Source organism: Hippocampus zosterae, chromosome 21 (genome assembly GCF_025434085.1).
Source record: "Hippocampus zosterae strain Florida chromosome 21, ASM2543408v3, whole genome shotgun sequence".
Classification (NCBI taxonomy): domain Eukaryota; kingdom Metazoa; phylum Chordata; class Actinopteri; order Syngnathiformes; family Syngnathidae; genus Hippocampus; species Hippocampus zosterae.
This window is the reverse complement of record NC_067471.1, coordinates 10,429,171-10,442,219: the sequence shown is the minus strand read 5'-3', so window position 1 is coordinate 10,442,219 and position 13,049 is coordinate 10,429,171. Positions and strand designations below refer to the sequence as shown.

General features: G+C 48.5%; 1 protein-coding gene across 3 annotated transcripts in view; it reads right to left on the bottom strand.

The window, feature by feature from the left end:
- Window positions 1-13,049, bottom strand: part of LOC127594022 (chemokine-like protein TAFA-5) — a 71,169-nt gene that overhangs the window by 3,171 nt on the left and 54,949 nt on the right. For 2 of the 3 annotated variants that reach the window (XM_052055877.1, XM_052055879.1), the window contains exons 3-4: window positions 7,514-7,641; window positions 2,887-3,063 (exon numbers count right to left, since the gene is read on the bottom strand). In XM_052055877.1, the coding sequence (XP_051911837.1) occupies window positions 3,055-3,063; window positions 7,514-7,641 (137 nt within the window). In that variant the 3' untranslated portion in view covers window positions 2,887-3,054. The remainder of the gene's footprint in view (window positions 1-2,886; window positions 3,064-7,513; window positions 7,642-13,049) is intronic. The other variant, XM_052055878.1, reaches the window with a different exon arrangement.

Sequence of the window (13,049 nt, the reverse complement as noted above, 5' to 3'; positions counted from 1 at the left end):
TATCATCGTAAACAACAAAATCATTGGACCATTTTAGAGTAACCAGTAGTTTTGTAGTACCATTTTGTAGTACAAGAAGAGTGACTACGTCAGTGACTGTTTAAGGAGTTAATGGCTAGAGGGAAGAAGCTGTTTAAGTGTCTACTGGATTTGGTGCGCATGGATCTGTAGCGTCTGCCTAAGGGGAGTGGCGAAGTGGAAAAGGTGGTGGGCAGGGTGTGGGGGATCCAGGAGGATTTTCCGTGCCCTTGTCTTGATAAATGGAGTAGTGCAGGCCGCATTTAAGGTAAATGTTGTCAGAAGAGTTTCCCTTTGAAATGATATTGAACTTTTTTGGGAAGCATTGCGAGAAGAAAACTATTCAGACAGGTATCGGCAACTCGAAATTTTTTTTAGCACCGAGTAGCAGGCGATGACTGCAGCCGGTACGGGCAGCCCCACTGTGAAATGCTACAATTGCAGTCAAGGATGCCGAAACTGAAACGGAATGCAAATGTCTAGCCCTGAAACGATCTTGTTTTTTTTTGTAAACCACCGCCGCATAGTTAGATGACACGGTCGACCAAGGTCATTTTCTTCTGTTCCCACGATGCCCCTCTTTCGCTCTTACTTGCTCTCTCGCACACAACTGGCAAAAACCGCCTTCCATAAATCTCCCTCGCACACAAATCTCATCTCGGGGAAATGCGAGTCTCCTATTAAAAGAGGAACCAATGTCGGATGAATATCAGACGAATTTGCTCCGATGAATAAAATTCCCAGGTGATTATTACCTCGGGTTTATCAGGAAACTGCTATTTTATATCTTATGCGAACGACTAGATGGCATTCTCGGGCATGCAGGAATGGCGAGCCGAGGGAGTGAGTGCGAGAGAGAGATGAAGTCCAGCTGGAGAGTGACGTGAAGCCATCGACAAGAGCGGTGGCTGCAGCAGAACGTAAATAATCCATGGGTGCTTACGTGTAATTTGTGCCCTCTGGCTCCCGAGCATTCCACTCAATACATATCGATATTCATCCAAGGAAGAGGAAAACATCGAATTCCACGCACATCACGACGTATGTTACATCTTCCTGTCTCGAGGCACAGCAGAGCGGTAGCGAAGGACACGGTACATTTGTTCACACGTTCTGCCCCTCTGTAGGCGCTTTACTTGTGCATCGGAGCGAAGGTGAACACAGGCCCATTTGTCGGCGCTAAAGACGACTCGATTCATAATACATATGCAGTCACTCTCCTGCTGGGATGGCGAGCAAAGTTGCGGCGACATATGGCCGCCACTTGACATTTCCTCCGCGCGCGTACTCTGGCCGACTCCCTCGGAAAATGTCAGCGCACACGGACCCGCGCTAAACGCGTTAGCGGACGCGTGAAAGAAAGCGCATCCACTTGGGTTACCGACAACACCGAAATAAGGCAATGGGTTTTGAACTATTTTTTTTAATCTATTTGTGTGTGTGTGTGTGTGTAATTGTGTACTATATATATATATATATATATATATATATATATATATATATATATATACAATTTTATTTTTTAAATATATTATAAATAAAAATAATAAAATAAAAAATAATAAAAATATATATTTTTTAAATATAATATATATTAAATATATTTTTATATTTATAAAAATTTTTTTTTGCCTTTTAGCGATTGCTCATTTGTCTTTGTAACAGTGGCGGTCAGGTTGCGTCTCCCGCTCACAAAAGCCATTGCCCGATGAATATTCATCCGCAGGTTAGCAATGCGCCACAGGTTAACGAGCGGTGGGAAACGGCTCGTTAAACGCCCGAAGCGGCAAAAAAATTTTCACGCGCGTGTGTACGAGGTAGGCTCGGGCAAGCAGATGCTCAAGCCCAGCTATCTGCCAAGTTGGGTCATGATCAAGCCTTTTTTTTGGGGTGGGGGGGTACGTTTCCGCAGAACATCAAACATCCATCTTTGCTAACTCCGAAGTACATTGTCACTGGAAACGCTCGCTCTCAAGAGGCTACATTACACCAGATCCACAATGGCATCCCGCCGATTTGTGACCTGGGGGGGAGCAACTGCACTAATTTGTCTTTGATACAAAGAACTTGTCTTGTAGTAGATTTTTTTTTTTTTTTTTTTTATGGGGCCCCTTGTTCTAATTGCATTTTGGTCTCCCTTAACCGGCGCTAAACTAATCTTCTCTATGACTTACTGTGCGAGTGTGTGAGCATGGATTCCTTCCATGTCTATTTTTAGCTGACAATCTATCAAGGGGGGCTCACTGTCGAGATGGGAGAGACACAGCGGGATCAGATTTTCTCTTAAAAGCAAATCATAAAGCTGCCATGAATATCGACCGGGAGAGGAACCTGCTTTTCTGAAGCCCAACGCGAATGGGCACTTTTACGACTTTGTCCTAATCGCTTTTACTGCGCTGTAAGTTAAAAAAAAATGTCCGTGTGGCTACTCCGCCGTCCCAGTAACGTGCGTTTTTTTTTTTTTAATTCCGACTCCCAGACGCCATCGTAGCCAGGGCTCGCGAGGCTTTACGCAAGCCAGGCAAGAGCGAGAAACGAGCTGCACAACGCAGATGGAGCCGTCGTGTATTGTAGCACGCGTGGATTTGCGGTAGCTTAACACACGCTAGGGGAGGGGGGGGGCGGGTGGGCTAAATGTAAAAAAAAGAAAAAATATCGATCTCGAAGAAGCATAGGGTTGTTTCAGTTACATTTCTGTATTCCCGTGCATCGGCATGTCGCCGTAATTTCTCTTGTTGGCAGTAGGGGGAGGGATTTGCAATCAATTAAATTTGAAGATATTGCTCCGAGGTGTTTTGGATGGATTACTTTTATTTGGCCATCAAATGTATTCCGGAGGGATGCAATCAAAAGGGGCTATTTTGGTACCTTTCCGCCGCCGTGAGGACCACGGTGCAGGATGGACGGCTTCCAGGGAACGGGCGGGCTCGTGATGGTGGCGGTAAAGTGGCGGTGGCGGGTGGTGTCTGGCTGCCTGTCAAGGGGGTCGTCAATGTTCTCCTTAGTGCAAGAATGTGGAGGGAGAGTCTCGTCGCGTCATAGAGCCTGGGAAGGGGGGTGGGAAAAAAAAAAGGGCAGAGATATGGATGACCATGTGCTGGTTTGCTCCGTCTAGACTTCGACACGCTCACATTCGCAGCACCACCACGTTGTGTTTTCTTGCTAATGAAATACGCTATAGACGTGTGGGAGTCAAACTTGGAAGGCAAAATGTTGTTTAAAAAAAAAAATTGTAATGTAATCAGGAGTGCGTTGTTGTTTTTCTCGCCGTATTATTAGACTGGCTTATCAAAGTGTCACATTTAAGCGCCTTCACAACTGTTGCAAAGCGGAGGAGAAAAATGGTTGAGGGAGTTGTTGTGCTCGCAAAAGGCAGAAAGGGAGGGAATTAAAGAACTAACTCAAAAGAGACCCCAACTTTGATTTGTTTTTTACATTCGCCGTGTGTATTTGTAAAGAGGGAACTCAAATGATTTTTTTTTTCGTTTTTTTTGTCAACCAGTTTGGTAGAGTCGAGTTGCGCGCGATTCGTCGATTTTAGGACTCTGGTACGACTTTCTAGACCAGGAACCGCATGACTTTACAGTTTTGATGACCGTTTGTGTCCATACGTGATGCCGTCGTGTAATTTCAGCGAGTATGCTAATGCTAATGCTAATGCGATCGATGAGCCACATGTGCTTCTGGTAGTCCGTTTGTCCTGAATCATTTTGTCATTTATGCAACATGAGTTCATGATTGCGGTCTTGCCAGTCATGTTATTGATATCATTCATGTTGGAATGTCGGACATGTTTTAAATTTTTTTTTTTTTTCCCTTTGGCATTCGACTTGTCAAACCGCCAAATCCTCCAAATTATAAGCGGCCAATGCCATTTAAATTATAATGCCCGACAGCTCACATTTATCTCCTCATAGTAAGTACGGTGTCTAATTACTCTCCCATTTTGTGACACTCGGAGAAAAAAAAAAAAAAAAAAGCAGCTACAGTTGTAACAATGAACATAATGATCCGGTCGGCCTCGTGTTCTTTTCCAGCTGTCCGCTCGTCTGAGTCGAGGGCAGCTGCTTGCAGCATCGGCGGCGCCAGCCATCAATCAATTGCTCCTTTATGAAATCAATTATCTGCTTTTGCCCAATCCAAACAGCCGAAACACATCATGATGGGCAATTTGGGTTGGAAACGCCAGCTCTTTACACTGTTTCAGCAGCCAGGGGGGGGGTTGCTGAAGTAATACTCCCCACTTAGAGCATCAATCCAAACGCTTTCTCTCTGAACATGAGGAGACAGCACTTTTGGGGGGGCGGGGGGGAATTCTTGGTGCATCTCCCTCTTGCCCCCTTGCTAACACTCTAATGTCTTCCCCCAAGTCCCCCAAATGGTGGATGAGGTGTGCTGACTTGGCTGCTTGTAAAAAAAAAAAAAGCTTCTTGAAAGAAAAATGAATGGTGAGCAGCAAGGGGGGTGGGGGGGGGTCTTCGTCTTCCCATCTCTCTGCATGTCTACCGTGGCCAAGCAGCTGTCTTCATCGCGGGGATTCTGTTCAATGCGCTGTATGGATGTGCAACGGAATACCCATAGGGATCAATTACAGACGCCGGTACCGACCCAGAACTTACGCTTCATGCGGCCGGGGCGGGGAGATCCCATCAGGATCGTCTTCAACCGGTTCCATAGAGACGCCGAGATGCAGATGATGGGGGGGGGGAAAGGGCTCGCAAGGCCGCGGCGGCTACTGTGATTGAGTAAATATCCTCAGAGCAGGCGGCCGACCGGGATATTGTCTTGTGTAAACAACCTTTTAGAAGGATCCTGAGATCTAAACGTGCATTTTCGACGCAAAAGGGCCGCGGTCGGCTTGTCTTACGCGGATCGAAAAATACGAGCTTCGCCTGACATTCGCAGCGCAGTGAATCATTTTTTTTGGGGGGGGGGCTCGCCGGCAAAAGTGTGACCGTCTGTTGCGCAGAACCGAAATAAGTCCAAACATTGACGTAGCGCGTTGAGCCCAATGTCGCTTCACAATTATTGCTCGCCAGACAAAAACAACTTAAGTAATGCTTTTTTTTTTTCTTTTCCCTCCACCGCATCCTCTCTATTTCTGTTTCCAATTGTTTGTCTTATTAGGCTGTCACAAAAACCCGCCGGATCACCTGTGGTGATTTTGATTTTTCTCTTCTAATGGTGCAATCACTCTGGCTCCATCTCACTGAGCATCCACAGAAAAAAAGGGGGGGGGGGTGTTGGTGGTGGTGGGGGGGCTCTCTTTGTTTTGTTTCATCCGCCCGTCTGAAATGGTGAAGGGTACAATGCCGCGTTTCCTTCTCTGGGGACAGCGTTATAGAAGTGGGTGGGAAGGATGGAAAATGTGTGTGTGTGTGTGTCCACTAGAGAATTCACATCATAAAAACAGTTTGACTCAGTTATTAACCCCTTAGCTGTAAAAAAAAAAAAAAAAAAAAAAAAAAAATCAAACTCGAACCCCTGCAAAGTGTAGCATCCTTCTCATTAATGACTGATGTCAAGCATTTTTATAGAGTTTGAAAAAAAAAAAGATCCCGAAACTGACACAGTGCCCCTAGAGGCACACCGGGTTAGTGCGCGCACTCAACTCAAGTTGCCAATCACGAATCCATTGACCCGATTGACGCTACGTTTGCGTACTTTTGAATTGCAAGTAGCCACGAGTAGCCGCTGTGGCAGCTTTGCGCAACATTTTTTGTCGTGGCGCAGATCCACGAGAGTAGTTGAAGTTGCAATTTAGGTTTCAGTGTTTCGTGGGATCAATTCGGTGACATTGACAAGATCACTTCCGTTTTGGATTGTCGGTCAAGAGGCTTGGCCGGTGAAAGCAAGCAATCGAGACCACGTTAAGAGAAAGAAAGTCCGAAACATTTGCCTACGCACGCAAACTGCTTCCTGACATTTGTCCGAAATAGCCCCTTTACGGGGCTCGTGGGGCTGAGTCAGATTGACTCGGCTCGGTCATCCGCCCCGCAGGGATGAGCCTGCTTGTCCGCATTGATGTTTTCACACAAACACCTGACGGACAGGTCGGACATGCTCAGTGGACTGTGCCCGAGCCGCCGTTGCCCTCTGGCAAACATCCGCGTGTCGGGCCACTGAGGCCTTCAGACTCGGAAAAGCCCCGGGGAAAAGGCGTTTGTTCAAAGTAAACGGAGTAAACTGTTTTTGCATGTTATTCTCTCAAAGAGTCTGGATAGTTTTTAGTGCCCCCACCCCCCTTCTTAAACAACCTCGATGGCCTTTTATTTGGACTTGAAAAAATCAGATCACCCCTCGTCTTTGCTATTCGTCCGTTTGCGTCTCTCTCGTACTTGGAAAGGAATTTCCAACGCCGACCCCGTGACTGCTTGCTGCCAACTAGCAAAACCGCTGACAGCGAAAGCTGCTTAAACATGCGCGCCGAAGGGGATAGATGAGCGCGCGTGGCCGTCGGACCGTTTGACGAGCTGTCGGCCGGCTTAAAGTCGCCAGTGATCCAAGCGGGGGGGTGGGGGGGGGGGACCTGTCACGTCCGACTGATGACTGACGTCCCCGAGCGAGATATGAAAGGTACAAGTACGGCGGCAAAGTGGCCGCTCGCGTCAGAATGCGCGTCCGACGGCTCGCGTTAGCATACGAATGCGCGTCCCGACGGCTCACGTTAGCATACGTGCGCAAACGACGCTCTTATAGCTGTCAAATAGAATAAATGGACACAGATACATGTTGCCTCTGAGTGCGTGCTATCTTTGCCCGCCCGGATAACAAACGACATTGTCGGTGAAACGTAGTCGAGTGGCTGTCAAACCCCCCCCGTCGGAGCGCGAGCGGGTATTTCGGCCGCGCGTCGTGGCCCCGCGTGCTAACTAACCGCCGTGAGCGTTTCGTCATTCAGCACGGAGGCATAAACAAGTTGAGTCAGCCAATGACTCAATTATGACAGGATCCGCTAATGATGCTCCGGCGCTCCTCTCTCAGCTTTCACCCGTTGACATTCGCAGATAAGTCGGGGCGGGGTCGTGCGCCGGAGACCGGAGCGTATGTTGGGGATGAGATTGTACCTCGCTTGGAAAAGGAGAAAACGCGGATGGAGACGTGGGCGAAATAACAAAGGTGGTAATAACCGATACGAGCAATTTTGCCTTTATGAAATGACTCCTCCGTGAAGTGCGACTCAATTTTGAGATCATGCGGGGGTGGCGGGGGGGGGAAGGGGGGGGGCTTAATGTAAATTTCGATAAGTCGAAAACAAAGAGAGGCTGTAAAGTGAATGTTTTTTTCTGCTTATTAATGAGCCACAATAAATGCTTGGCGCTTAAAATGGGGTGGCTGATTTTTTTTTTTTTTTTTTTTTTTTTTTTTTTTTTTTTTTTTTTTTTTTGCTGAGCTTTAAAAAAAAAAATTTCATTCCTTGTCAAAACAAAGGATCTTATTTTTTGGGCCAGCCCAATTATAACACCCCCCAGAAGACGGGGCGGCCTGAACTTACTGTGGTTGTCTTGACTCGGCCCCCGGGCTGCGTACAAGTCCAGCCGGATTTATTGACTAACAGGTCGCAGCCCTCGTCCTCCAAGCACGGCAGCATCTCGCACCACTGCTTTTTCCGAACAATGGCAGCTGTTGAGAAGAGGGAGAGAGAACGATTAGAGCGGGGGTGTGGGGGGGGTGGCTGTTAGGTCACGAGGGGGGGCGGGTAAACGGATGAAGAAAAACCATCGAGATGGCGGCGATGTAAAAAGATTAGCACGGGGGAGAAGAGCGGAGGGATGCGCGCGGGTTGAACATGATGGAAAAGTGATGGGAAGGAGTCGGTGCGGGCGGGGGTGGTGCGGGTAGGGGGGAATATTTTACAATACACATACTGCCAATGGAGTGAAAAAATAAGTGGATGGGAGGGCTGTGGGACGTGAAGAGCAATGAAGCGCAGACACAATTGAAAGATACGGAATGAGGGCGCTGACAGTGAGAGATGAGGCCAAGATGGCGCCAATCGGGCAAGATGGAGAGCAGCTCCGATCAGGCGGGTCAATGCCTTCGCGTGTTACTCAATTCAGGCAAAAATCGTCGAAACAAGCGCTCAGCCCCCCCAGGCGTCCTTTCTCGACCAAAATGGTCGCGCATCTAAAAGAAAGCCAGAGTAGCTCGCCCTGGTGGATGCTGGTGTTGGGAACTCTAAAGGTGCTGAGTGGGAGTTGAGGGGGGAGGTGGGTGGGGGGGGGTGATGAGTGATTCACTCTGGCACACTGACACGGAAGAGCAGTTTGAATCATTTGAGAAAAAAAAAAAAAGCGATCGATCTATTGAGCGCCGCGCCGGGTGGGCCAACACCACAGTCAAGCTGGGCGGTTATGTGTTCTCACTCACTTTCGTGTGTATGTGAGTGTGTGTGTGTTTTTTTTTTTTTTTCGCCTCCGCTCTGAACGGCCGGCACAAGCCAGGGGGGGTTGCCATGGCGACGCACACGTCCAATGACAAAAACATAGAAGTGATTAGAGAATGTCGTTTCTGTGGAAATGGGCCCCGCGGTTGCTGAAGCTTGAACCGAAACGCTGTTGAATGTTGAATGGCGACGGGGTTGAGGTTGGAATGATTTGGGTTGCTCAAGAAATGTGCGAGGGGGGGTAGGGCGGGGGGGGGGGGGGTGCAGCAAACATTTCACCGTTCTGTAGTTTCCGATTGTCTGCCTTTGCTTATGAAAAAAAAAAAAAATAGCGGACGGTTTGAGAATCGCGACACGCAGTGCTGCCTTGGTTTTTTTTTTTGCTTAGGGGTCATGACCTTGGTCAGAAAATGGATTTCACTCGTATCTTAATGGCTTGGCTTTATTTGGGTTGCGGGTGATCTGAATTTGTAATGTGCAAATAGTTGTACTTTTTTTTGCCCCCCCCCCAACAAAAAACTCCTGAGACAACTTTCTCATTGACTTCTCCTGGTCCATATTAAGCGTTGTACACACCACCGTGTCTACTTTTCAGCCTTTCTGATGACAAATTTGCGATGCTAATTAAAGACTAGCGCGTGAACAGGCCAGGTTATGTGCTATGATGCATTCGCACGACATTCCTGTAGGAATTTCAAACGCCCCCCCCTACCCCCAACCCCCCCCCCCCCTACCCTCCAAGTTCATTTAAATAATGCGGCATTTCCACAACACCTTTTATATGCATGAAAACAGAGTTAGAGCGTCGAAATGACTGCCGGGCTATACTCGCAGGTGTACGTTTATTGAAGCCATGCATCAGGCCCGCTTCAAGGTTGCGTTTTCTGCCACTCATATTGGTTAGCGCCGAGCGGCAGCGGCAGCAGCATCAAATCAACATTATTCATCATTCCCCTCCTGCGATGAGCTGCTTGTAAATTGGAGCTGGCGCATACAAATAAGTATCCGTGCGCACGTGTGCGTGTGTGTGTGTGTGTGTGTGTGTTTCCTTCTCCTCGCTCTTCATCAATTCGGTCTTGCACACCCTCCTCCTCCTCTCCACTAATGCGCCGCCATGTTGCTCAAGCTCCGACGAGTCAAATAACCTTTTAAGCCAATCCACTGCGTCTTCATTTCACCTGAAGTGCGATAAATCTAGCAGCTTTTTTTTTCCCCCCCCTCCTCCCCCCGGGCTCTTCATCCTACTGTAAGAGTAAAATGTCCCAGTGGCACATGCAAGTAAGCGCGTCCCAGCACAAGGCATAAGCACACAAAAGAGGCGCCCGCTCCCTCCCATCATTCTCCTTTTATTGTTGGAAAATTGGCAATTTATCCCCGCTCGGCTCTGCTCGAGCAAGTGATAAACATCAACAAAACCATATGGAGAATCTCCAATATTTTGTGCATGGACTTGTTTTTTTTTTTTTTTATCTTGGCTTATGACTGGCTGGGATGCGCTGATGCTTACTGATTGGATGCATTTAATTGTTCAGCCTGTCACGATACGTTACGAGCATCGATAGATGAAGAAATAGAAAGTAAGTTTGTAGCAAAATGATCATTTTGGGACCGGTTGAGTAGTCTAATCATTTCCTGCAGTGCACAGGTTGGGAACGAATTTGTATTATTATTATTTTTTTCTTTAGCGGCGATTTATCATCGCATCCCAAGTTTTGCCCGGCAAGGACGGCGCAAAGTCGTCAGCGACACTCCACAAGTTGTTCCTCACGCTTCCTTCTTCGCGCTCGCCGACTTCATTTCACGCCAATGACAAAAGCCCCAGAAACACAATTCGACCAATAAAGAGCCCCCCGAGAACGAGGAGTCCCGTGTACGCATGGTACGCACGCTTCAATTTTACGTGCGTCATGTGGCGCGTAACAGCCTCGCCTCGTTATGATGCACGTTTAAGCGCGGCTGCCATATTCTCGGTCCCATCAACATGCACCTGCGTCCTATTTTTGTGCCGGGCACCGTCGTGGTGTGTCACTGGCAAGTTTGCGCGCCGTGACATTGCCTCGGGCCTGCGTTCGGGCATATGCGTGTATGTGTGTGTGTGTGTATGTGTGTGTGTGTGTGGTGACCATCCGGTATCGCTGATATCGTTCCGTCGCAGATGTGCGCTGACATTTCCACGCAGCTGAGCGACAACACTAACCCGGTGATTTTGTTGACGTGCGGACACACAACACACACACACACACACACACATACACACACAGGAGAGAAGGAGAGCCCAGAGGAGGAAAATGTCAGCCGTGAACACGCACACGTGGGGAAATGTGATCATTTAACACCAGTGTGCCGCCACACTGGCGCCAAGCGTTGCACTCTTGGCATGTAGCGCACACGTCGGCGGGCAACTTCATAGCGCAAACGTCTCTTCGTACGTGTTCCACCCATTGAAAATTTTCAAATTGAAATAAGAGTGTGTCAGAGAGGCGCTAACGTTGCACACAGTGTGGTCTTGGAGCGTGCATGAGGGGGTGCGCATCCACATACTTAGCTTGCGTTCCTCCAGGCCGAGAAACCAAAAGTCACGTCATGAGTTTTGCCCCGCGATTTACCGCCGACGGGCGTACCCGCGGCCGCGAGAGGCGGGGCAACGTCGCTCGCACGCGTCTTTGCGTTTCAAACCAACGAGTTTTCCCGCCGCAACGTTGTCCGTTTAGCCTTCTTCACCTCCACGTCCGCACTAATCCGCCTTAAATTATGCATAACCTTTACTTGGCGGAGGCCCGTCCACCAATAAATCTGTTTATTCCCTTTTCCCCTCCTCCTTATAAATTGTGCTAAACAAATTCCAATTAAGCGAAGCGGCAATACGGCGTGAATAGTAATTTCCCTCTGAACATTCCCCAAAGAGGATAAGACGGCAATCATTGGCATTAATGTCGAAGGCGGCTTATGGCAGCTTTTGCTAAAATATGCTCACCGCTTGTTTTTATCAGGTCAGCGGCTGCGGTTTGTGCAAGGGCGAATGTTCGCCTAGCCACTTCGGTATTTCGCAAGTATCATTCACAACGCTTTCTTTATTTGACTTTTCAGGTCACCTGGCAAGACGAAGGGGGGAGCTGCGCTTTCGGAGGTTTCGTGCCAGCGATGACTGATAGCAGGAACCGGTCGCCCCGGTTCGGACCTAGACTCGGCGGTCCCGAAACCTCTGTGACTGATAACCGATGCAGAGTCCCTCAGACAAGCGTGAGTGAGACAATAAATGAGGCGCGCCTCAGCCGGAGGGCGAGTTATGTATTTAGAGCACCGTATCCATCCTTCCTTGTCTGAACCTTTACCTCCTCTCTGTCCTTTGCCTCCAACACCCCCACCCCCACTTGGCAGAGCTGTCGCACCAGGAAGCGATCTATTTTACACTCCTCTTCGCCAGAAAAGTGCGGCGTAACCGATCAAAATCTGCCTCCGTGATTGATTTTTATGGTCTTTTGGGAGGAGGGGGGAAAAAAAATAATAGTAATCCTACAACAAATGCCCCAAACTTTTCCACTTATGCTTTTGATGCATTGGACAGGACTGAAATTGCACAGTGCTTGTTTTGGTGCGCGCGAGAAAGAAAAAAATTGTCTCAACTTTGCGCGGTCGTCCATCCCAAAAGTCGATGTAATGAACATTCCCTTGATTTGTTGCCATCCAAACTTTGTCTCATCCACCTTTTAACTGTGAGGCGGTTGCCATATAACTCTCCGCGGCACTGCGATCCCAGACTAAAAATTAAAGTATACTACATTCGCTGACAAAAAAAAAATGGCTTCTCCGCCAACACGCGTGTGGCTCGGTGTGTCGACCGCGCTCGGTGAGTGTGTAAGAAAGTGTGGCTGAGGGTTGCGGAGGCTGACATTTCAAAGGATCAACGAAAGATCAATAGCAAAGGTCAGGAAAACAAGAACTCCGGGCTTGTTGCGACGCACGGCGCAGGATGTTCGCCGGCTTCATCGGCGTCTAAGCGGCTTGTTTTTAAACCGGTATGAAGCGGTTGAGGTGCACCGTGTCGGTCGGGCCAGGCAGCCATTCTGAGGTCAATCATGTTCACTGGGGGGGGGGCAATCTGAACTTGAAAATCGATAGCTCATTAGCTCATTTGTCAATCACGTTGGAAGCCATTTTTTTTTCAATGCACTTTTCCCAATCCGAATGAACCAATCATTCTTCCCCCCCCCCCCCCCCACAGGACCTTCGCCATTGGTCGGAAAGGCGCGTACAAGTCTCCTCCGTTCTCAGTCATTCCTTTCGAGCACTTCCAGTCAACCTCACCTACGTTGGGAAAATAGAGGTGAGTGGTTTTGATTTACTGATGACGTCTCGCGGAATTACAGCCAAGCCCCAAGCCCCAAGCCCCAAGCCCCAAGCCCCCAGCCCCCAGCCCCCAGCCCCCAGCCCCCAGACCCAAGCCCCAAACCCCAAGCCAAGCCCCCTAAGTTTACCGCTTCCATATTCTCTTAAACATATTTGAGCGCCCCTTGTCATTGTATTTCTAAACACCTGTCAAGCCCTTACATCCCATAATAATCGTACTTTTCGCGATGGCATTTAGCGGTGTGTGTGTGTGTGGTAACGGTAAGTGATTTGAAATGTGACCGTCTCTTTGTTTGAA